This window comes from Diabrotica undecimpunctata, chromosome 9 (genome assembly GCF_040954645.1).
Source record: "Diabrotica undecimpunctata isolate CICGRU chromosome 9, icDiaUnde3, whole genome shotgun sequence".
Lineage (NCBI taxonomy): Eukaryota > Metazoa > Arthropoda > Insecta > Coleoptera > Chrysomelidae > Diabrotica > Diabrotica undecimpunctata.
Window position 1 is genome coordinate 110014608 of NC_092811.1, and position 27595 is coordinate 110042202.

Below are 27595 nucleotides of genomic sequence, written 5' to 3' on the forward strand. Positions count from 1 at the left end.
TTTAACTATGAGTGATGCAGTAATCAAAAAAGAGTTCAATTCAATATTGACTAATAAAAAAACTGACTGGAAGAGCCTCAAAATAAACCTTGAATACAAAATTAATCTTGCTGTGCCATTGAGAAACACGAGGCAACTTGATGACGAATTAGAAGTTTTTATAAAAAATATCGAACAGGTAGTTTAGAAAAATACTCGCACAATGACTTCTAGAACAAAAGCGAATAACTAGAAAAAAAAAGTTAAGAAAAGAATGGCAGCAATAAAGAGCTCCACAAGATAAAACTACTCTAAATAATGCTACACAAAAACTAAAAAAGGAGATATTATAGAATATAAAAAATGCAACAATTGATTCTTTTTTAAGTAATATAACAGCTGACCAGAACACAGATTATTCGTTATGGAAGGCAACAAAAAGAATGAAGAGACCAATTATTCATTCTCCTATTAAGTTGGAAAACGGCAACTGAGCTAAAAGTAACGAACAGAAAGCAGAACGATTTGCAGATCATTTAGAAACCACGTTCAAACCCAACGACAATGATGGTGAAGAACTAAGATAGGAATAACCATTCCAAACCGAAGAAATAATAACGTTGACATCATTTAGAGAAGAGTCAACAGAGATAAAAGAGAATTTAAATCCTACAAAAGCTCCAGGATATGATCTTATAACAGGAAAACTATTAAGAAATCTACCAAGAAAAGCCATAGTTAAGCTGACACACCTAATAAATGTTGCTTTTAGATTGAGATATGTTCCCAGACTCTGGAAAGTAGCCGAAGTCCTTATGATCGCCGCCAAACCAGGTAAACCTAATGAAGTGACATCCTATCAACCAATATCACTCCTTCCGGTGATGTCAAAACTATTTAAAAAATTTCTATTAAGAAGATTAAAACCAATAATAGAAATAAAAAATCTTATACCAGATCATCAATTTGGTTTCAGAAATAAACATTCCACTATAGATTAAGTTCACAGAATCACAAGTATAATAGAAAAAACATTAGAAAAAAAGAAAATCTGCTCTATAATATACTTGGACGTAGCACAGGCGTTTGATAAAGTCTGGCATAAGACTCTAAATATCTATTCGCATCATACATACATTGCGAATAGATATTTCAGAGTAAAACAACAAGAAGTATACACCGATTTAAGGGAGATCAAAGCTGGCGTGCCACAAGAAAGTGTATTAGGTCCGATCTTGTACCTGTTGTATACGTGTGACATTCCAGAGCTAGAACAAAACACTATTGCCATCTTCGCGGATGATACAGCCATACTAACGATAGGGGACACTAGTGAAGAAGAGACTGATAAGTCGCAATTATCAGTAAATACAATACAAACCTGGAGCTGGAAATGGCGAATAAAATTAAATGAGACTAAATCTGCACACATTAACTTACAAATCAAAAAAACAAAAACATTTCCCAGTTAGAATAAATGATACCCAAGTTTCTTATGCAACATCAGAAAAATACTTGGGCATCACCCTAGACGCGAGGCTGCGCTGGAAAGTACATGTCAAAAAGAAAAGAGGGGAGCTTGATATTAGATATAAGAAATTGTATTGGCTGGTTGAAAAAAATTTAACATTATCCATTCATGATAAACTATCCATTTACAAGCAAGTACTGAGGCCAGTATGGGTACATGGGGGCCAACTCTGGAGCTGTACCAAAGCTAGTAATCTACATATTATCCAGAGATTTTAAGTAACAAGTATCGGTTTCAGCCAGTATCAATTATCAAATATAGTAATTTCACAGATAAACTTATTGAAAATTTGGTGTGTTTTCTTTGTATTTTATAAAAGGTAAAAAATGGTATTCTGAAAATTATTAGTATTAACTAATAATAGATGGCATTATATGAAAAAGAGCAAGAACGACTAGAGCGGCTAATGATAGACTGTCTTATTGAAGATGAACATATGAAAAGGTAGTGAACGACAAAGACGGCGAACAGGATACAGTAGAGACACCAGAAATATATTTTGATTCTGAGAATGAAATTGAAGATGAATACCTAGCCAGTCCCCCACAAATACCTTACTTAGTTGGAAAAAATAAAAAAGTAAGTGAGCAAAACATCCCACTTTCACATCACGGCAGTTAACAAGATAACTTGTACGTTAGTTATTGTGACAGGAGAAAAAATCGACCATCACATTTCTCGTGTAAAATATATGTCAAATTCATGTGCCTTGAACATTTGACTTGTGTATGTGCAGAGTGTTATTCTAATAATTAGGTTTAAAGTAATATTTCTTCATGTATATTTTTAGTAAAATAGATACAATAATAATTTACAATGCTTGTTCATAAAAAAAACTTTGCTCATAAACGGATTCTTAGTCCGCCGCTACTATCAGTGCACAGAAAACGAGCGCCAGTCACGGAAGGTCAGTACAAGTATAGCATTTTTCATATAAAAATGCTTGCACGTTGAATTTTATTCAAGATTTACGACGTCAGAACCCCACAGCGTTGCCAAAATATCGGAATAGTTAGTAAGTGAGGAATTTTTAAAATGTCAACCATTTGTCAAACTAATATATCAACAGTAAATACACTTAGTTTTAAGACTACTGCAACACACTAAAATACACAAGAAAACATTTTAATGCAAAATTATATATTCTAAATTTTAAACTTACCTCATTTAGGGCTTTAATAGTAAAAACGTCCCGCCATTATTTCGTTTTCAAAATAATATATCTTATTTGAAAGCTTATCAGCTTTCTACAGACTATTTATTTGTTTTGGCATATCACAATCACAACACACAACAATAATTAGTTGTTAAAGCTATTAATCTAAATTTAATAATATGTATTTATAAATACAATTTATTAATATGTTATATTATGATCCAACTGTGTAAGAAATCAAAACAAACAAAATTCTTACTCTAAAAAAGCGGCAACACTTTATACACTTTTGCCACACGCTGAACTGTCAATCAAATTTGAAGTATTTCCGTATCAGTCGCGTACAATTGTCTAATATATTTAATTAAAATTATTATTTTGTGGAATATTAGACTTAGAGTTATTTCATAGAATTTATATTAATAATAATAACAAATGCTTTTGGATATTTAATCAATATAATTCTAAAATTTCCAATATAATGATGATTACATTTTTCTGATTATTACACCATGTTGACGCCTATGAAAGATCGAGCAGTTCCGTATGGGTTTCGTATCATTATGTAGCTGTGTTAGGAAAATTTGAACTCTAAGGTTGACGTTCTGGAAATTTTAAATAAGTGAAGTCACTTTATATAAATTGTATCATTACCTCTAATTCTTACAAAAAATTTTTGTACGCTACTGGAAGACCAAGAATAACGCTGAATGGTAAACTCCAATAACTAAACTCCAATAACTAAACTCCATTTCTTGGAGTTTAGTTCCTACAATTTTGAAAATAATTAGAATATATATTTACAAAAAAGGCTGTAAGATTTTTCGTCAAAAAATACAAAAAATAATGGAATGTATTTTTCTATCTACATTTTGTAACTAATATATTAATTTTATAAACCAAGCATCTTTAATTAATAGTTGTTGGTTGTTCACATGATCAAAGGTCTTAATTTATAATTATTTATATATGTTTTGTAATTAATACGGTATAGCGCGTAATTTAAAGTCATAACGTTATTCTGGTATGTGGGTTAATGAGTTGGTGGAGATAGACAAGTAAGATTGCTAATAAGTTTTTTTTGTTTCAGCAAAAAGAACTCTATAGTATTGAGGACCCAACTCTCCGTTCGCGTTCACACCATAATTGGTAAGTTACGTTGTTTTTCAGTTTATCGGTAATAGTTATTAGTTACGAACGATATTGTTTGTGTCTGATACAAGAAACGATTAGTCAGAAGAAGATCTTAGAGCAGGAATTTCTAAACCTAATCAGTCCACGACGCTTTTTTTTAAACTTATTGTTAAAGGGAAGAGCGGCATGAAAAACTTAATTTTAAAAGATGCACAAAATAAAATTAATTTAAAAAACAATAAAAAGTATTATAAGTTACTGTATATGGGCAATAAGTGATAAAAACTTTTTCTAAAAATCAACAATACCTTAATCTCCAATTATCAAACGACGTTTATATTCCTTCTATCTATCTATCTTCTTTAATTATTCCTCCCTGTTCTGCCACAGGTAATCTCTTATAGGTCTCTTGTGCTAATTGTCTGGGAAATGCCGGCCGTTTAACTAGCCTAAGTCTTCTTTGCTTTATTTAACTTTTATTAAGTCTTTTCATTTATTTAACTTACGTGTCCGTATCAGATTAGCTGTTTTCTTTATATATTCTTCATAATTGTTTTTCCTTTTCCCATACCATTTTTTGTCTATTCGTTTCTTATTCTTTTTTTCTTGATATCCGTAGTGATCTTCGAAGTACATCTAATTCTAATACTTTTTATTCTTTTTTTTTTTTAGCTCATTTGGTTTTGTGTCTTAGTTTCCAAGTTTTTGCACAATAAAATAGTTTGCTTTTGATTATAACCTCATTGATATCAATTTTGTTTTTTGATCTAATTACTCCAAAGCATTAAGACGTCAAATTGCTCTTTTTGCTTATATAATTCTAGAGTTAATTTTCTTGTCATCATTTCTGGTGTGATCATATATATTAGTCTCAGGTAGATGTAGTCTTAATAAGCTTTTATTTCTTGGTTATTTTCTATGATAAGATGAACTTTTTTTTTATGAACCAACAAGTAAATACTTTGTTTTGTCCATATAGACGTTAAATCCCTATCTTGAATATTCTTCTTCATTTGGTCTAGTAATAACTCTGTCTGTTTTTCAATGTGCCTTCAGTAAGATGTCATTCCATTGTTTTCGTTGTCTTCCCACTGTATATCTTCCTATTAGGGAACCCTTGCATCTTTACTACTATATTTCTTGTCATTCGGCTTATATTATCTTCTGATCATATAAGCCGAATGACAACAGTCTGCTGATCTGCCATTGTAATCTTCTCTTTCCTAACCAATCCTTGATGTTCTTTACTTTGCATGTCCATCATATATCTATATCTATACCTCGTTTTTTATATCCATACTTATGGCTAGTTTATTACCTTCGATTTTTCAGAGAGTTTTCATCTCTGCTGTTTATAGCATTGTTTTTGTTTTCTCTCTTGTCTCGGGTCGTTTTTATTTCAGATGTTCAGCAACCTTAAAGAACAAAAGGACAAACAATTTTTTTTATTACGGCTGAAATTATAATTTTAAAATTATGCGTTAATTTTAACGCACAGTGTGTTAAGGAAGTGATGGTGTGAAGTATAGTTATATAGATAGTTTCATTGAGATTGCCAACATGGATAAATTTTTTATTTATGAATTGGTATAATTAATCTCAGAGGGCCGGCGTAGCGCAAGCGGTAGGATGCTTGACTCGCAAGCTGGTGGTCCGGGGTTCGAATCCCACCGCCGGCAAGAACATCTAGACATTTTAAAAATGTCTATAGGCCCCAGGTCGACTCAGCCTGAATAAAAATGAGTACCTTGGGTAAAACCAGGGGTAATAATAGACGGTTGAAGCGTAGCACTGGCCATGTTACCTTCCTTGTATACCGTAGGCCCTAGATATAGCAGACTACCCTGCTATACTCCCAACACCGCGACAGCGGTATAAAACGGGAGACTATTATTATAATTAATCTCAGTCCACGTTTCGATAATCTAATAGTTGAGTAGAGTAAATAGATTTATACTCTACTTTATAGGTCAGTAGACCGCCCCCACTAGATTTTTATTCGGCCAAAAAATAATACATCGTTCTATTTACTTGATTCGATTGTTTAATAGATTTTCCCAGTCAACTCGTCTAAAATGAATGTATTCGAATTAAATACTAAATTACTTGACCATTTGACTAAACCGCTGGACATATCTGAACAGTTGAAGCTGATTACAGTAAATTTGTACATTTAAATAAAACCTTTTGCAAGTTTTTGTCCTATTCCAATCTATTGTCATCCACATAGCAACCAGAATAGTTGCTTTATTTGCATTTCATTATGTATCCCCTATTTGGATCTAGGATGATTACAAAAATTCTGTGGTCTATATACATACATCAAAATAGTCTGGAGGACAAAAACAAAATTGCGAGATTACAGAAGGATTTCAAATAATAATTGATTACTGTCCTACATCTGTAAGGCAAACTCATGATCAGATGGTCAATGTCTTGCTACGATATTGTTTTCCACTCCATTGAAAGGTCCTCAAACAGTGGCTGCCTTGTATTGAACGTAATATTTTGTTGTAAAACGCGTTTGCCCAATATGTTTCTTATATACTCAATTGGGTTTAAATCTGGCGATTGTGCAGGTCATGGTAAAACCTCAATTTCATTATCTTCGAAGAATTTTTGTACGACTCTGGCCGTATGCTGCAACGCTCATTGTGATGCATTAATTAATATTGGGGACTAGCTTGTTATGCAAAGGGTACAACAGTAGGTTTAAGAATAATTTCGAGGTAGTATGTTGCATTTAGAAACTGTTCCATGCAAACGAGATTAATTCTTTCACCAAGAGTGATGCCAACCCATACCATTTTACAGCCGCCTAGCTGTCTATGAACCTCCTGCATGGTGACCAACCGTTCAGAATTGCCATATCGTCTCCAAATTCTTGTCCGTCATGTATCTGGTGCATATCCAAATCGGGACTCATCTGAGAACAAAGTAGAGGCCCACTCACTTTTAACTCAATTTCGGTAGTCTTGTGAAGTCGATGAGCGCGACTTCCTCTGAATAACACAGGCACTCTCACAGGTCTTCGAGCATTTAACCCTACTTCATGCAGTCTATTTCTAATGGTTTTGGCCACTTACAAACCATTGTAGTTGTGATGCACTTACAGTGCGATCTTGCAAAGCCTGCAACCTAATAAAAAATGGTCTTTAATATGGTTGGTTATCCTTTGTATAGCCTGTATGACGTTCAACAACATTACCAGTTTTTTGGCGCCTTAACCACAAACGATTAATGACACTTCTGTTCGTGTGGAGCACCTCGGCAACGTCTCTTTAACTTATGCCTGCTTGAAGCACGCCACTGCGATTCGTGATTTAAATGATCTCTCTCCATTATTGGAAATTGCAAAACTAAATAAAAATCCATATAGACATCAAAAGTTATGTGCATATAAACACAAATTTTAAATTAATTTTACTTTATAAAAGTAAACTTTTTACTTTATTTTTACTAAATAAAACAAATTTTACTTTTTATCTAATTGCCAAAAACGCATATTGACATTTTGTTAAATTTTTTATAGCCATTCTTATCAGCATTCCCGTCGAAGTTGGTACAATAATCGACATAATAACAAAAAAGATTAAAAACATAAATTTATTTTTATATTTGCAAAGACCATTAATTTCAAGCTATTAATGTAGGTGTCTCCGAGATTATTTTGATATGGTATTAAGTTTTTAAAATTAAAATTAAGATTAAAACGACAACACTTCAAGAAATGTAAGGTTGGAAAGTTAAGAAGAACCTTCCCACTTCATTACAATTTAATTGACTACAATGTATCTTAATAACATATAAAAACTAAGTTGTTGTAAATTCTAAGAAAATTGTACTATAATTGGGTATAATTTAAGTATTAAACAATGATTTTACCTTCGGTGCTGAAAGATGCTTAAACTTTCCTATATATTCTTTTGTCGTTTAAATCTTTGAACCGTGAAGAAAACCTCCAATAGTTATTTAATATTGCACATCCCATAAAATAGAGATGGGATTATAATATTTTTGTAGGTAATAGTTCTATATCGTTTTTAGTGCCTGAAAAGTAAATAATTCTGTCAGTCTAGATCAAAGGTAAAATACAAGAATTGGAGAAATGTATACAAAAACTGTTCCAGATTACAATAAAAAACGCTGTTGCAGGAGTGTTAAAACTTCTGCAACAGTGAAGATTAGGATCGACGATCCATCATCCATAAATAATATTAGTATAAGAAAAGGGGTAAGTCAGGGTTGTGTATTGTCCCCTATCCAGTTTAACTTCACTCGGAACAGCTATTTAAAAACGCCTTAAAACCTTTCTCTCTCTCTCTTTGTCTCTCTTTCTCTCTCTCTCTCTCTCTCTCTTTCTCTCTTTCTCTCTCTCTCTCTCTCTCTCTCTCTCTCTTCGGTTATAACCTCAGGAGGGAGTGTAGTGGTCATTTCTTTTAAATCATTAATAAGTCTTTTGCATAGTCCTGTAATTTGATCGATCCATCTTGTTGGGAATCTTCCTTATGAGCCTTAGCTTTCTACCTTTTCTTGGATAATAAATCTTTCCATGTTTTTTTCTGTGTCTACTCTCACAACATGTCCAAAATATTTTAATGAACCTTACTAGAGATCGTGCTGCCTTCAGTTTATTTAAAATTGAAATATTTGTCCGGTAATATTGAAATATTACCGGACAAATACGGAAATATTGAAATTCCAGACCACAGTTTGGATTCCGCAATAACCTTGGAACAAGAGAAGCACTATTTAGTATTCAGGTTATGGTACAGAGATGCAGAGATGTCGGACATGCAGTTTATATGTGTTCTATTGACTTTGAGAAGGCCTTTGATCGAGTAAAACATACCGGAATGATAGCCATTCTTCAGCAGGTAGGTATTGATGATAAAGACCTACGCATTATTAAAAATCTTTACGGATGACACAGTGTTAATTGCAAGCAATTACGAAGAACTTCAACATCTAATTAATAGGATTACCACAACGTGTGATGAATATGGCCTTAAGCTAAACACCGCAAAGACAAAGGTGATGGTCGTCAGTAACACGCTAATACAACCGGAAGTGGTAACAGCTTATGGTGAACAACTGGAGAGAACTAACAGTATCACTTACCTTGGTTGTAATCTAAATGAGAACTGGGACATGAGCAAAGAAATTAGAATACGGATAGAGAAGGCCAGAGCTGCATTCTTTTTGAAGAAACTGTTATGTGGAAACAATATTACTTTAAGTCTGAAAATTAGATTAGTGAGATGTTGTGTTCTCTACTCTTTTGTATGGTGTCGAAGATTGGACTTTGACGGATACATTTCTCAAGAAACTGGAAGCCTTTGAAATCTGGGTGTATCGGAGAATCCTACGAATAAGTTGGGTGGATAGAGTTCGTAACGACGTTGTTTTGCATCGGATGGGAAAAGTTACGGAAGTCGTCAAAACAGTTAAAAATCATAAACTTGAATATTTTGGCTATGTTATGCGCCACCCAGAGAGATATAATATTCTCCATTTAATAATATAAGGCAAGGTAGACGGAAGCAGTGGGCCAGGTCGAAGAAGAACTTCATGGCTTAGAAACCTGAGAGATTGGTTTAACAGATCCTCTGCATCTCTTTTCTAAGCTCCGTCAACAAAATTACTATAGCCAATTTGATAGCAAACGCTCAATAATCGAGCTCGGCACATGAAGAAGAAGAAGAGTCCACGAAATTCGTAACATTTTTCGAAGGTTGGCAATCTAAATGGCAATTGTAGCTTTGGAAACTGCTACACGAAAGATTTCTGTAGATGAGCAGTCAAACCGTCTCCTCAGGTCGTTTAGCCACGAGTTTTGGCGTCTTCCAACTGATCTTTTGCCCTGAACTTTTCCTTCCAATATGCTTTGGAGTAATTCATATCTTTCACCTCTCAACATATGACCCAAGTATTGTATTTTTCTCTCTTTGATTATGCTGAGTAGTTCTTTTTGTTTACTCATGCTCCGAAGTACGTCACCATTGTTAACTTTTTGTATCCATGGAATTCTCAGCATCCGTTTGTATATATACATTTCAAAGGCACCTATTCTTTTTTCTGTTTCAGAGTCCATTGTCCAACTTTCACAGCCATACAACAAAACAGAGAAAATGTAACATCTGATCTTTCGAATTCTGAGCCCTAGACTAAGGTTTGATCTTGTAAAAAATGTTTTCAGGTTCATGAGTGTTTTCCTCGCTTGTTCGATTCTTGGTAGGATTTCTTTTTTGGGTTTCACTGGCTGTTGATATTTGCTCTAAACGCTACCGCATTTATTATATTTTGTAGTTCTTGTGCGTTGCCTGTTATTAACTTGTCGTAGTGTTGTCGCACTCCCCTTCGGATTCGTATATCTTCGGATGTTGTGTGCTCTATTTCAATTGTTGCCGTTTGGTGCCAATATAGTTCTAACATTATTCGCAAGTCTTGTTCGTCAATTCAATTGTTTTCAGAATTTCGATCATCTTTTGATGGTTAACGTAGCAAATTCTTTTCGATAATCAACAAAATATGCATATACATCTACATTCATGTCTCTACATCGTTGTGTCCACACATTTAAGGCAAAAAGAGCTTCTCGTGTTCCCAATCTATTTCGAAATCCGAATTGAGTGTCGCTCATCTGAAACTCACACTTCGTGTAAATTCGTGTATGAATGAATCTGAGAAAAGTTTTAAGGACATGAGACATCATGCTTATTATTGGATAGTCATCGCATTGTGAGGCATTGGATTTTTTTTTGGAATGTTACGAATGTTGATTTTAGCCAGTTAGATGGTATTTTACCTGTGTCACATATCTTATTGAATAGAGCTGTTATTAAGTCGAGGCTTTTACTTTCGTTGTCTGCAATTGATATAAGTATTTCGACATTAATATTGGCTGAACCGGTGGCTTTTTCGTTCTTCTGGGCTTTTACGGCATAAATAACTTTTACTTTTGTTATTTTTGAACCTTTTTCATTTATTCGTTCATCCGTGGATGGTGAAGAACAAGTGTCTAAATGTATTCTTTCCATCTCTCCTGTTTATCTTCTGTACCTATAATTATCTCGTTATTAGTATGTCTTAATATTGTTTCTTGTCTCTTTCTGTGTCTACATGTCATTTCTTTCACTTTTTATGGACATTAAAGGTGTTGTGTCTTTCCTGAAACTGTTCAAGTTCTAGGCATTTGGTTAACATCCAGTTTTCTTTAGCTTCTCTGCACTTTTTTTAATGATTTTATTGACTCGTTTGTATTCTATTGGGTTTGTTTTATGTTTTCGTCTTATGTCCATGAGGTCCATGATCTCTTGCGTTATCCATTCTTGTTCCCTGTGGTTTTTCGTGAGCCTGATGTCATCTTCCTTTATCTTTGCTATTTTCGTTTTAAGAGCAGTCCATGTTACTTCAACGTCTGTCTGTACCAAGTTCTCTAGCGTTTACATTTCTTTCTCAACCTCGATACTTATTTCATTTTTCTTTTCAGAGTTCTTCCGTTGTGAGATATCTATTTTTCTTGACGCTTTTTCTCTATTAACTTTCAGAAACTTTTTTAGTATAAAATCCATTATAACTGGATTGTGATCGTTATGAATATCAGTTCCAGGATATGTTTTAGTAGATTTTATGTACTTCTTAAAGTTGTTATCGAGCAAAATGAAGTCAATTTGATTTCTAACAATTTTATCTTGTCTGTCTGCAGGTGATTTCCAAGTGTATGTCTTATAGGATGTTGTTTGAAGAAGGTGTTGGCTACAAACAGGTTGTTCTCTACGCAGGATTTTACCGGTCTATCTCCACTATTGTTTCTGGCACCGAGACCGTATGTTGTCTCCTTCGGCACCACGACCAATTTTGGCGTTAAAGTCACCCATAATCATTGTTATCTCGCCTTTTTTTGTCAGTTGCATTATTTTATCTAAATTGTTATAAAATTTTTAATTTCTTCCTTTGATTTGTCACTTGTTGGAGCATAAACCTGAATAACATTTAGCTTTCTATGGATTGTCCTTAATTTCAACATTGCTACTCTACATATCATTTAGAGGGATGAAGTCTATGACTAACTCCGCAATTTTATCCGATACTGATATAGCCGTTCCGTATTGATGTTTTGAGTAGGTTCCTCCTGACCAATAGATGTATCCATCTTTGGTTTTTTGTTTTTCGGAACCAGGCCATCTTACTTCACTCATCCCCAAGATGTCTATTTTTATTCTTCTCATCTCGGCTACAATGTTTGCAAGATTCCTAGACATGAATTACGACATGATTTACAACCGTATATCAGTATCATGAATATTAAGCAGTTGATCAAAAACACTCCTTGATAGATCCATTGGTCAGAGAAGAAGAGGAGGACCCAGTAATAATTCTCGTCAGTTGGTATTTGGTTAGGTACAGGAAGGAGCTTTCCTTCGTTTTACTTGATCGATGGCCTTTTTCACGTTTGAGACTAGAAGCGGTGGGCCTAAATTTCTGTTAGATGTTTTTGAATGTAATTTATTGTAATTTTCATATTCGGTATAACGTTTCTTAATTTGTAATAAATCTTTGATCTTTAAATTCTGATTTTGGACACAGGTCTCGTGATTCACCGGTGTTTTGCTGGTTTAATACTTTTTCGGATTTCCCTACGTATTTCATTGCATTTTCCCCTTCTTACCCAAACATGCTTACATTTCATAAAATCGTAGTCTTCCACGACTAGTGTCAGAACTAACCAATCACCTTTTGAATTCAGGCCATCATTTTTTCAACGCCCTTTGGACCTATCTTAAAGTTTCGCTACCCTTTTAGCATCTTCAGGTAAATGACTCTGGTAACTTAATTACTGAATTGACTCGGCGGTGAACACTAAAAACCGGAGGAGGTATTCAGGCACGGTAACTGAAACACCTAACGCATCCAAAGGTGTAACATGAATTCCATACAAAGGTTTGATATTTTGCTTCTGTTTGGATCAGAAAGTTTTTCGTCTTATTTATACTATTCTGAGTAGAAATCTGAAGCAACATTTTTCTTTAAAACAATATTTTCTGCTACAATATTTCATGTAGTATATCTTGTATTTCCTAACATTCTTTCTGCTTGTTCTTGAACAGCTTTATTTGCCTGTATCAATGCTTCAAAGTTCACTATGTATCTGCATCTCATTTGTTCCCTTTTGCTTACATAAAAAAAGAGAATAGTTCAAAATATAAAAAATGGAGGTAATTTTTCAATCGAAATTAAAGAGCACATTAAAAAATAACTCACTTAAAAAACTAGACACCTCTACATCGTTTAATATTGAACACCAATCGTGACGTTTTGATGGCTTCACCAAATCTTTTCCGGTCATTTTCGATATCTTTTCAACTGTTCCGGTACTTTCGCTTATTGTCTTCGTGATAAAGAGGCCTTAGGTCCAACGTTAAATAATCACGATTTGCTCTCTTTACTAACTTAATAATTTCAGTTCCAGGTGATATCGTCAATTTTTCTTATTTAAATGCCTGCCCTTGGTTTCAGATACTGGACACTTCAGATTTTAGGCATTGTTGGTTGTGAACCTAGTTAGGAAATTATATAAATAAGAAAAAATCATTCAAGAAATTATCTTACGACTTTTTTTATCTTTTGTATAGCAAAAGAAAAAAACAAAACTGAAATTGTGCTAGGAAAAAATGAATATATTTTTTTTTTCGTCATTTGCTACAGAAACTGAATTTTATTAACAGCTTAAAAATATAACAATTATAATATTAATTGACAGAATGTCTTTCTCCTGTCAGTGTTGCTTGAGTTCTGTAGAGTTCTGGTCTTCACACGCCTTTTACATACCGTCCGTGGTGTTATCACTCCCACTTAAAGTTTTTGAAGCTGAACAATAGTCAAAGAGAATCCTTCAAAGAACAAATTCCATGTATGCTGAAAATAATAGACGCAATCAAACCTCTCCAAACAGCAGGTATGAATCAGTGGGTGGTTTATAATCAATGGCATTAGTCAACGATAACCCGTCTTCGCTAAATTCCCAGCCAATATCCTTAAAGATCAAATTTACAGAGTAGTTAAAATTGGTGGCAAAGAACAAATGTTAGTAGGGTAAGTAGGATGGTGTACTGGAATTATTTGTCCATTACATAAAAACGGAGAATTATTTGAATGTCAACATAGAACTTCTTGACACAATATACATACACTAAGGGTGTAACAATATAACTATTCTAGTCACAGGAACGTCTGATCAAAATTTGCAAAATAAAACTACACAGATACTATCCAACACTCAACAGTTATTTCTTATCCAACAAATTAGTTTTGAATGAAGAGAAATCAAAGTATACGATTTTCACGTCAAATAATTTATTAAACCATCAAGCCACTATAGAAGCAGCAATATATAAAACAGACTGCACGAAGTTGCTGGGGGTACTTCTAGACAGTAATTGTGAATGGTCAAACCACATTTCTAATTTAAAATCCAAATTAAGTAGCGCATGTTATGCATTGAGAATTCTTTCACGTCTCTTTCATACATCAATATTAAAAACAGTATACTTTTCCCATTTTTACTCAATAGCCAAATATGGCATTGAAGTCTGGGGTTGTACCTCTGAATTAGAGCAGATATTCGTACTTCGGAAAAGAGCTATTAGGATAATGTATAAAATGAAATTTAGAGATTCTTGTAGAGGCATCTTTAGACAAAACAATATTCTTACAATTCCTGGTCTGTATATATTTTTGTGTATAATGTATTTACATAGCAAAATTTATGAATTTAATAAATTTCAATGTTTATTCAACAAGATTCAGAGACAATCACTTTATGCTTCCACAACATCGTTCTGTTTTGTTGGAAGCTAGCACACATTATGCAGCCATAAGTTTCTTTAACAAATTACCAATAGATATACGAATGAATTTACATCAGCCAAACTTTCGGAGGTGTGTACATCAATACATTTGTGAGCTAGAGCCATATTCTAAAAATAAATTTTAAGTATGTTTTATCGTGTTTATTAATTTATATACTTTTAAGATGTATGACTGTAACTTTGACTTGTTTCATACATGTACTTTGTATAATGTCGCATGTGATCAATAAATTTGACTTGACTTGACTTACCCTCTGAAAATTGGGAGCCAATGTAGAACAATAAAACTCACAACTTTATTTGGGAATATAATTGTTAGGCTTCGTCTTTCGGGTGTAAGAACGGCTTATCTTAATGCAAATCTGAAAAATAGATATTACCTAATCATATTTTTGTGAAAAAAACAAGGAATTTAAATTTTAATTATTAATAAAAAAGGAATGCGAATCCTGCATAAAGCTTGACAGAAATTTTAAATTGATACTTATGGCAAGTATTGTTGGCTTTAAGTAGATGGACAGGATTACTTGTTGCTGACTTCAAATGCTGGTTGGAGGGATTGTCGAATGCAGCTAGTTTTGTTGCTGATTCCAGATACTAGTTAGAATCTACCTCAGGAATATGTTCTCTTAGCAGCGGCCACCTACTGCAATATATTACTCCGTATGGTCGACCATGTTGTTTAGGAAATGTTCCTCCCCAGAAAGAGGACAAGAAAAATATGATTTAGGCAAAAAAACGAGAATAATAAACCTTGTATTAGCAACATCATAACTTTTTAAATATTTCCTTGTCATACTTAGAAAATTGCAAATAATTACAGTCTTAAGACAATATTAAATATAAAATAACAAAGTGGCAAAGATTAAATGAATATAATAATTATTAAATGGATTAGATGTATTACATTAAAGATTATATCTGCATATGTTAATTGAAAAATATAACATTAAAAGAAAGACATGGTGTGTAGGTTAAGCATAAAAAGTGAAAAATAGGAAATTATAAAAAGAAAGATATGTAAAAAAATGATCAACTGCAAAAATGAAATGTACTCAACCCAAGAAAAAATTGAAATATATACACGAATTTTGGAATGGAATGTCTTTTTATATATAATAACTATATTTGTTTAATTAGTTTTGCTTTGCTCTTGTTGTAACGAAATTTATCTTGCCTACCTCAGGGTAAGAATATGGGGTAGAAAATTGGGGACAGAAACTAAAGGAGTTGAGAAAGGGCAAGCAAAACAAATCGATACGTGTGCGAACGGCACTCAGGGGGTTGTTGGAGAGCTGGGGTCGTGGATAAGTGAACGACAAGGGGTTGAGATTGGGGTAGCTACCAAAATATGAAACAAAGGGGTACTTACACAAATCTTCTGGGCAACTGGGCAAATAAAACAACAAGGAAGGGCTTCTAGCAATTTAGTATAAGGGCGCCGCTTTGAAGGATCCTAAACTTGCTGGATTTAGGAAAAATATCCTAAATTAAAAAAATATATAAAGGGTTAGGAGATTTTCTAAAATAAATACAAACAATGGATCAGAGAATCAAATCAAACGTTTATTTTTGTCTCAAACAAACAGTTATCAAATATATAAATGGCACAAAAAATATACTATATAAATAGTTGCCAAATACATAATAAAAAAACTTACATGTGTCCGTTTACAAACTCCGTTTACAAAAGGGTTGGAGATACTACAAAAACTTACAAATGTTACCGCACAGAGATTAACCTTTTTTTAAAACAAACAAAACAAATTAATATCGAAACAAATAAAGCTAGCTGTCATATGTTAACATTAAATTTAAAAAAACAATTAAAATGACAGCTAAGTTAAACCATAAAATTTACAATTTATTAAATATTACAATTTCTTTAAATTTTAATGAAAGCAATTATTAATAATTATCAAAAAAAAGTCTGTCTTTACTTTAAAATTTAAAATGTTAATTGTTACCTTAATTTCACTTGTTTCACTTAACTTCAAAGAAAAAACTTGCTACTATCTCTGGGATTGGAGCTGCAAAGGACAAAACTCTCAACTTGGACAAAAGGAAACCATTTCCATACACAGGGACGATTGAAACAGGAACTTGGTGGAGGAATCAAGCTGTCGACGTGGACATTCTATATAAAAAATTTACAAAATTTCTTCAGTTCCGGTGCACAAATCTTATGATGATTACTCTGTTCTGAACTGCCATATTGCAAAGAGTATTATCACCTTAACCGGTCTTAAGACATAACACAAAAAAAAATTGAATCGATTCGCGATTCCTAATTACCCAAACATCTTTCTACTCTGACATCTCTTGGACGTCTGCCCTGCTTGGAACTTAAATGTCGACTCCTATTTGCCTTAAATTTTACAAATTCCACGCCATAAAATAACTCTCCCCCTTGTGTTTACAAGACCTAAACAAACAAATATCCCTCGGACCCTCGTTCTAAGCGACTAAAAAAAACCTTTTAAATATTCCAGTTTATTGCGTTTTAACGACGAAAGACAAATAAAAACTCTTTTTTATATTAGGGGAACATCATGAAATATAATCCTCTAGGCGACAAAAACTTGTCGAAATAGATATAACATAATTCAAATTAACAAAATAGCACGTAGTTTTTAAACCGGAGTTCTACCTAACTTTGTAACAAAAGGTTATGGGATTTGAAAGTATACATAGACAAAAAATATATCCAGCGTTATTTACGCATTAAGGATTTTCGTAAAAGACAAAAGAGACAAAAGAACAAAAAAGACTAAAGTGGTATGGACATGTAAGAAGAACTAGCGACAGCAGATGGATAAAGAGAATAACCGAATGGAGCCCCATAGGAAGGAGGAAAAGAGGACGACCCCGAAAATCCTGGAGGAACGAAGTAGACGACGCCATGAGTAAGAGAGGACTAAACGATGGAGAATGGAACAACAGAGAGAGATGGAAACGGTTGAGCGAGGGAAGGCAGTGAATACTGTAGAATCCCTAAATATATATACAAAAACAGATTTTATGGCAATCTTTATGCGTACTGACGAGATAAACGAACAGGGACGTATTATAAAATTTAAAACGCTACATTGTAAGCAGGCAACTGCGCATGTTTTATCACTTTGATAACAAGAGATAAACTAGGAGTTAAGAAAACTATAATAGCTACCTCAAAAAGAAAAACACAATATCTGCCAACACCTATTTTGACAAAGCAGTGTTCTTTCAGGTGACCTGTCGCCTCAGGATCCAAGTCCCCAATCCAATCTAAACTGACTCACCACCAGAATAAGAATTTCCAGACGATCTCAAACTCTCCCTAAACCACACGCAGGTCCAGCTCTCGTCAGTAAAATTTTCCCAGTTAGCTATTTGATTTTGCTTAGCGACATTTTCCAATGTAAATAAACAATTGGGCCATGTTTATTCTCTTTGAAGATTTTAAGACGCAACTACAACAGTAGACGGCAAAACATTAGCAATAAATTAATGCAGAATAATAGGTTATGTGGTATCTCAAGAAACATCTGTCAGAATTTTTGCAGCAGTATTGCCAAAGTTAAAATAAAAAGTAATAATTAGAAGATGCACTAGCAATAATGTTGTTCAACCTAGTAATCGAATCTAAGATCCAAAAGCCAATGTAACTGGCCGTGTAAATACCAAGTCAGCACAATTTACTGCACATGCAGATGACATTAGCAGGAAAAAGCAACACTTTCGGAAAGTCTTAGGGGATATTGATCATGAGTAATAAAAAGAGGACTTAAAATTAGTTAAACAAGAAACAAAATCTATGTATCTTGAATTTATGGATACTTTCAAGAACTTGGGTACAGAAACCAATCAAGAGAATTTCATACGTAACGAAATGAAAGCACGTATCGCTAGAACCAATAATCTTACGAGCAGAAGTTTAAAAGCCTTTCAATCAACTAAAAAACAAAAAATCCCAAGGTATCGATGGCATACTAGCGGACACTCTAGAAGCAATGGGCAAGATTGACGTAGATGTAATACTGAATATGTGCAACATAATATAGATCACAGGTGAATAGCCTTATGAGTGGTGCGAATCAACATTTATCCATGAAAAAAGATTACTAACCGTAAACAGCAATTACAGAACCATTGCCCTTATTCATCATGCAAGCAAAGTCCTGCTACATATAATCAATGAACGGCTAAAGAACTTTCTACTCTCAGATATAGCCGAAGGAACAATGCGGATTCGTACCAGGAAAAGGAATGTAGAAGCAGATACTGAACACCAGACAGATAATGAAAAAACGGAGAGAACACGACACGGAGAGAACACGACACGAGAGTATAATGGAAATATGGGAATACCTAACCACCTAGTTAACCTACAAAATAAGAAATCAGTATGATAAAAACTCAGTGAAAATTAAAATACACGAAATATATTTAGATGCGTTTAAAACAAAGAAGGGAACTACACAGGGCTGCATACTTTCACCATTATTGTATAACATATATTCTGAATATATAATGAGAAAACTACTAGACAATCGGAGGAATGGAGGAATCACTAAAGAAGGCAGAAAACTTAGCAACCTGCGATACTCAGATGACATACTTATACCAGCAGCGAATGAAGTCAAAATAATTACCATCACTGACCGGCTAAGCCGGATAAGTGAAGAATTCGGACTTCAGATCAACACCAGAAATAAAAAATAATGATCGTAGACAGAGCAAATAATAATCTATCGCACATAAACCAAGTGGCGAATTTCGAAGTAATAGACAGATTTGTATACTTGGGCTCTCTTATAATCAACAATGGCGATTGCTCCTCAGAAATTAAGCATAGACCAGCAATGGCCCGAACCGCAACAGCTAAACTGATTAAAATATGGAAAGACCGAACAATAACAAGGAATACTAAGCTAAGGTTGGCCAATGCCCTTATTTTTTCCATTGCAACATACGCAGCTGAAACATGGACACTCAAAAAAATCGATAGGAATAGGATCGAAGCATTCGAAATGTGGGTCTAGAGAAGAATTCTACGCGTGTCCTGGACAGAACATAGAACCAACCTGTCAATTCTGGAAGAGCTTCGCATAAAAGACAGGCTATTAAAAAAATAAAACGAGCTTACCAAATTGACTTCGGTCGCATAGCTAGAAGAACGTGGATCATGGAACTATTGGTAGTAGAAGGAAATGTAGAAGGCCGAACAATACGACGGGCAGACCAAATGAAAACTCTGGTGGGAATATCCCTACATGAAGCCGTCCATATGGCACAGACTCGCAGCCAATGGAGGCAGAAAGCCAATAATATGTAGAGTTGCTATCATCAAGTCTTCGTAGACACTTCGTCTCAGGAACAGCAACTTCATGTGGAGTCATACGTTGCCATGTTATCATATCCACTGGTAACTTTAACATCCTAATATATAAGACTAAATAATGTAAACCAAATTGTAACATATAACTTTTAACGGGTTTTCACCCAGATATTTAGTGGCTCAAAACATGTACACCTAGACACTGATGATGGAATATGGATTCCGAAAACGTTTTGTCTTCATGACATAGCCCGTTTGGGTTTTTTAATTTTATATACCTTGTATAAAGGATTTTAACAAAAAATTTTTGTGATACATGGTATACAGCCAGCTACAGGAACTTTCCTTGTGGATAATATTTATAGTGCCGCCACGCCCTGTCAAGGGCTCAAGGAATAAGGAGGAGGATCGCTAGGTGAAACCGTGCATACTATGTAAATAAAAGATTGAAAGCATCCAACTTATTAGATAGAAAGACCCAAATGCTCATTCGCAAACCCTAATTAAAACCATGGTACATGGAGAATAAGAAGTAACAAAGCAATTGGTGAATTTAATGAAGAGCAGGAGATTCTACGACGTAACACGGTAGAAGATGGCATAGTTTTAGCATGTCCAGAGGTTAGAAGACAGAAAAGTAACTAGGAGAGTAGTACAATAAAAACCAAATGACAAACGAAATAAAGGAAAACTTAGAACCATATGTTTTGACAATGTGGAGAATGACTTGAGCACGAATAATGTAAGATAATTGGGAGGAGAGTACAAGAGAGATAAGAACTGACAAAATAGACTTACTTTGCAAAAAGAATAATGAGAATTAATTCCTTTAAAGGGGATTACATTTCGAAGCGACTTCAACGGCAGTTTTTCTGAACTTTTTGATTGCTCACTATGCAGCTATGTGACGAAACGCAGATAAATACGAATAATATGTTATCTTAAAATATTCAAAAGAGTATTTCTTTAATTTTAGTTATTCAATTAGAAGCTGGGAAAAGTAGCTTTATATTTTGAAGGGCACTTAGTGAATCACTTATTAATAATTTTTTTATTTGTTGGGAGAATATATTTTATATTGTATCATTTATGGTCTTTGCAGTAAGATATATTTCAAGGTCAATGTAAGTAACTATAAAGGCGTATCACTACACTTGTTTGAAGGTATACCATAAATTTTCCTTTATTTTTAACAATATTTTTCTAGAGGAATCCATCGATAAAAATCAGTGAGAGTCCGAGCAAGAATTCCATAATTTTTATTCAATAAAAGTAAATACAGAACGTGCTTGTTATTTATAGCAAATTATAGGTTCGGTCTCTGAGGAGCAATTGAGCCATGCTGTAGAAAAAATATCAGTTGCATTTTATCAGGGTATGTCATCACACGACAGAACACTTACATATTCTGTGGGTACTCTTTAGAGGTGGACTATCCAGTGATTTTGAAATGACACTACAGTCATTGTTGCAAATTGTCAATATTGGTGATTTGCTTTTACATTTTCTATAATAGTCGTAGTGTTACGTGAGATATGCTCTTATAGCTCATTAAATTTATTTGCACGTCTTTTAGACATACTTAGGTAGTCCAGAAAGTAAAGAACGTTTTGGTATAAAAAATTAAAATCAAAAGATATCAAATACCAAAATTTTATTTAGTAAGTCACAGTACTTTGGGCTATTTTTCAATGTAGTTGCGTTGGTTGTCAATGCATTTTTTATATCGTGGAATCAGTTTTTTGGTGCCGGCGTTGTAGTCCTCTACCGTCAAACGCCTGAGCCAGAATATCACTTCATCTTTGAGCTCTTCGTCAAGATGGAATCAAGATCAATGGAACTAGCATAAACAACATCAGATACGCTGTCCTAACAGCAGGCAACGAACAAGAAATGCAAATTCGGTATTTCGTTAACGTAATTTAGAAAATGTTCCTTTAAATTAGGCTATCGAGGAACTAAATATACAAAAATCTCTCCCAAAATAGTAAAAGTTGCCATAACCTGAAAAAAATAGCAATAATTTAAAGAAACAAGGGCCAAAACAAATGACACTTAAAAACAATGTGACGATACGGAGTACAAAATCTAAGAAAAAAAACGAAGAAGATGAGTGACGCCTATATTATGTATTGTGTGCAGCGTATACTAATGTGAAATTATATATACTCAGTGACATTAGAACTGTTACACCCAGAAGGATTTATTTCTTGACCTTAATTTTTTTGCAACATGGTAGATTTACATCTTTATTTACATTTTTACATTTTTATTTACAAGAATTAAAAAAAAAATATTGTATTTGGCGACCCCGTAGCTGAATACACTCCTGTATACGTCTAGGCATTGACAAAATGAGATGAACGATGCTTGTGCACCTCATTCCAAGCAATTTTAACTTCATGTATCAACTGTGCCAGAGTTTGTGGAGGAGGGTGCAAAGTGGACACTCTCCTTCTCATCATATCCCATACATGTTCGATAGGATTGAAATCCGAAGCACGGGGCGGCCACTGCAAAACATTAACGCCAGTTTCTTCGAAAAAGTTCATAGTTTGACGAACAATATGGGGACGCGTGTTATCTTGCTGAAAAAGACATAAGGCAGTAAAGTGGTTTGTAAGATGTCATCAACATAATGCGTAGCTGTCATATTGCCTCGAATAAACACAAGTGGTGATCGGCTACTATAGGCAATAGCTCCCAAACCATTGTTCCAACTGTCCTGAATACATGCCTCTCAACAGCAAATTCGATATCTCGTCGCTCTCCACGACGGCGTCTTACCATCCTACGACCCTCATGCATTCCTAAACAGAATCGTGATTCATCGCTGAATGCTACATTACGCCATTCTGCCACCCAATGCTGCCGTTCTCTGCACCAATTCAAACTTTGATGACAGTTGTCCGCAGTCAAAGGAAGCACTAGTCGTGGGGGGAATGAAACCAGTCTAAAGGCTCGAATGCGACGGTATAGTGTACGCATACTAACAGGTCTACCTACTACTCCAAACTATTGGTCAGCAATTTGACGCGTAGATCAACTGGTACGCCTCGGTTAACCAGTTGGTCTTCTTCGTGTTCCTCGTCCTTCGTTTGTCCACACACGACAGACACGCATAACCGTCATTGCCGTACAATGAACACGACGGCCAATTTCGTGATACCAATTTCGCAATAATTCTACCTCTGTCAAAATCGCTAACATGGTGGTAATTTTGGTGTCTTCAAACTCGAGGCATTTTCTTACACTGAATACAATTAGACTGAGGAATGATAACTAAAAATTTTTATACGAAACGGTTTTCACAAATCGGTCTCTTCACAAAAAAATTTAAAGATAAAACTTTATTTTTACAAAAAGTAGAACAGATAAAACAATGGTATTATTCACATAGCATGTTTTAAATGTAGTCATTATGTTGCCAAAAAATTAAGTTCAAGCAATTATTCCTTCTGGGTGTAACACTTTTAATGTCACTGAGTATATTCTGTAAAATCTCTAAATCAGGAGTAATATCCCTTTTGTAACTAACAAATGATATAACAGTTCTCTGACTTCTCCATATCAGCAAGAAAGTCACAGTTGGTAAAATATCGCTCAACTCTAGTCTTCTTGGTAGACGTAACTATTATGGTATTTTTACCATGTACTCGTTCGGTTTTAATGGTCATTGGGGACCGCCATATTAAATGTTTCCTTGCTCATTTATTTATGTAATTGAGATGTTAGATATTATTTATTATATAAACAAAAATTTCGCCATTTTTTTCGTTTAAATTTCGCCAGTTTATATACATGTTATCTGACGAATTCCATAGAAAATATTCACTTTTTTGTTGCCAAAACCATTCCTTTTGAAATTTGAGAGCACACCATTGAGACCATTTTTTTTATTCTTTAGTAGGTACTCAAAATTGAAGAAAAAAAATAGTGCCGCCCTCCGGACCAGGGTAATCGTATTTTTTGCAAAATTTTAAAAATTGAGTGGGCGGAATAATTTTTGTGATTTTGAGTTGTAAATGAATGAGATTTTGGAGTGTAAAAATGTCGCGATATTGAGAATCTGCTGCAATCGCCTTTACTGATTTTCTAAAATTCGTAATTTTTCTACTAGGTACTCAAATATTGACATACCTCTAACACGAATTTGTTTTCAGCTGCTGTAGGGTTTTCTGCCCTATGATTTTAATAAATCTTTTGCTGCACCAGCTTCGTTAAACTTTTTACTAATTTATTGTAAGTAGACCTTGGTATAATATTATTAGGGTAAAAATTATTGAAGATAATTAAAATTAAACGAGTTTATTTATCTAAATATCTTATTTTAACTTCGGCGAAAATAATGTAAATGTAGCCAGTAATTCGAAATTATGGCATTTAGGTACAGTAAATGTTACATAAAAAAGAACCACTATTTCATAAGGACTTTAATATACAGAGGAATCCATTTGAAATAAGAAAGTTCATTAGATTTTCAGAAAGATAGTAGATCTGACAACAATGTAAATACCGCTATAATATTTGTTGCATCACAAGACACTTACAAACCAAAAATTGGTCTTAAGACTGTGCTCTCAAATTTCAAAATCAATGTTTTTGGCATCAAAAAAGTGGATATTTTCTGTGGAATTCGTCATTGTTCGTTTTAATATCCATCAATACTGCATTTCTTTATAGTCTTTATGTATTGCTTTTCTCAATGGTTTTATGAGTTTTCTTTACCCACTAGTATTTATTTTCTTTTTCGATATATCTTCTGCTTTCGTCCTCTTTGATCGTAAAATCACCTTAGCCTTAGTAGCATTTTTATTTTGTGGTTTTATGATCGCTGAGTTTCGTAGAAAAGATTCACGATCCATGTTTATCAAAAATTTTACCACGGTGTTACAACTTACTCAATTTAGACTCAAGATTTCGATCCGTCGCTATCTTGTGTGTTCATACTGCAGCCGAATTCCATCAAGAACATTACTGTTTCTAAATGTCCAGCACAAACGGCTTTGGCTGGAACCGTAATTCGTTAATCATTAAAGAGAAACCTTTGTAGTTGAAATATTAACGTAAATGTTTTACTTTTATTAGGCTCCTAAATTGTTTAAATTATAGCTCCATCTTTTTCTTGGTCTGCCAATACTTCTTCGTCCATTTGGTAACTTATCTCGTGCTATTCGTACTATCCTATCCTCTGCCATTCTACTAATGTGTTCGTTCGGCTCCTGTTTCCGTTTTGTCACCCATCTATTTATGTCTTCTATATTGTTCTTCTTATGTTTTCACTTCTCTCCCTATCCAACAGACTTCTTCCTGATATTCGTCAAAGTATTTTCATCTCTGTTGTTTCTAGTAGTCGTCTCGTTTTAGATATGTCAGACCTTTTTTCTTCCGTGTATGTTAATATAGGTTTAATTGCTGCTTTATAGATTCTTGTTTTTGTGTCTTGTCTTAGGTGTTTATTCTTCCAGATTATGTCATTAAGAGTCATACTTCTTCTTCAACATCTTTGTAACTAGTTATATCTATTTCCAGATATCTTGCTTCCTGCTGTATTATTTTCCCATTTCGATTTTACATCGTAGTGTCGAACTCGTCTTCTGTCTCGGCGATTAAGGCGGCGTTGTCTTCTTCTTCTTAGAGTGCCGTCTCCCAACGAACGTTGGCAATCATAATGGCTATTTTTATTTTTGAACTTGCTGCTCCAAACAAATCAATCGATCTGCATTGATACCAGTCACTTAGATTCTTCAACCATGAGTTCTTCCTTCGGCCAACAGATCTTCCTTGAATCTTTCCCTGTATTATGAGTCTCGAAATTTCATACTTTGGTCCCCTCATCACGTGTCTTAGGTATTCCAGTTTTCTGGTTTGTATAGTGGTGATTAGTTCTGTTTCTTTACCAACCCTCTCCAGTAGTGTTGCCCAAAATCGGTCTTGGTCTTGCAGTCTTGGTCTTGTTCTTGCGTTTTTGCAAGACCAAGACCAAGACCAAGACCGCCTAATTTTAGCAAGACCAAGACCAAGACTCACCGTGCAATATTTAAGCAAGAACAAGACTAAGCCTGCGAGACTCTTGCGTCTTGCAGTTAGGACTGAGTGTGGTTTTAGCGAGTATAGTAGTTCGGGTATATGCTTAAAGACTCTATGAGACGCAAAAAAATATGTAATAAAAATTTGAAAAATTGGACTTATGCGCATCATGAACAATACCATAGACATACATACCGAATCAAAATATTCATTAAAAAACACATTTGACACGTGCTCAGAGGTCATAATTACAATGTAAAAATAAAATATTTAAAATATTTTACCCTAGCTAATAAAAAATATAATTGTTACGGACACCCACTTTAATTAATTAGTCAGGAGGAATCTAAATAAACAAATCTTATCGGCCCAAGACTATAAATTGTTTCTGCTGAGTGTGCGATGAGATCATTCGGTTAAACAAACTTTGCTGAAAAAGCGTGGATAATATTCAAAAGTACCGAGACAAATTAATAACAGATAATGTTAGTAATGAAGTATTTAGAATAACGAGACAAATTAACAACAGATAATATTAGTAATGAAGTATTTAGAATAACGAAGTAACGATATATAATTCTCGGTTCGTTATTAGATACTTAGGGTATTGGATAGTAACGAACACAAAGTAACTAGTCGTATAGTAGTTACTTTTTCGCCATCACTTAACTTTATTCCCAATTGAGCTTTCCATTGAGTCTAATGTAATAATTGTTTTTCATCTAATCCTTGTTGTTCCCGGAGTGACAAGTTTACAATTTGACATGAGGGACAAAGATTCAAATAGTTCTAGTCCGAGTAGTGAGCGTTAGAGTTATAGATCTAAAAGACCTAAAAGCAAATTTGATGAGTTTTTCGAAATAATTTATGCATCCCAAATTGCTTTGTGTAAATTGTGCCTACATAAAAAGGTTGAAATGAGAATGATCAACAGAAACACGTCAGATTTAAGGAAGCATCTAATATCTTTTCACAAAAAGGAATTACAAATATTTCTTCCCGAAAAACCAAAATTCGGTGGAGATATCACAAGCTTTTTAATAACCTCTAGAAAAGGTGGACATGTAAAAAAATATAGTTATTACCTTATTACCAATTACATTTATCATGTACCTACTACTTTATTTTGGTAAATTAATGTATTTATTAAGTAGGATCTCCTTAATTTAAAATAACTTCTTTTGATTACCATTGCTTTTTTAACTATTCTTTATTTTTTCAAGTTAGTTTTTTACATAAAAGTAGAGATAAGATTGGTAAAAACATTTATTTTGCTTTAATAAGTGGATTATAGTTTGTTATCTTATCACCTAAAAAATCTGTGCCCTTGATACATGTATGTGGATTTTTTGCCTATCATGTCCATCAATCCCTTTCTAGGCAGATAATGTTCTTTAAAACACAGGCATGCTTATGTCATTAATTTGTTTTTTTTTGTTTTAATCATGTTTTAGCACATGTAAGCTTAGTAAATGCAAACATTTATTAAGAAACAGATTGACTTCCGTGGGGTATGGTAGATAGTTAGAGATTTGAGTTAGTTAGAGCATAGGCACGGATCGCTTAGATCGTCG

At 33.9% G+C, this 27595-nt stretch overlaps 1 protein-coding gene across 8 annotated transcripts in view; it reads left to right on the forward strand.

The window, feature by feature from the left end:
• Window positions 1–27595, forward strand: part of Fhos (Formin homology 2 domain containing) — a 782871-nt gene that overhangs the window by 713215 nt on the left and 42061 nt on the right. For all 8 annotated transcript variants that reach the window (XM_072543993.1, XM_072543991.1, XM_072543994.1 and 5 more), the window contains one exon: window positions 3757–3815. In XM_072543993.1, coding sequence (XP_072400094.1) covers window positions 3757–3815 — 59 coding nt within the window. The remainder of the gene's footprint in view (window positions 1–3756; window positions 3816–27595) is intronic.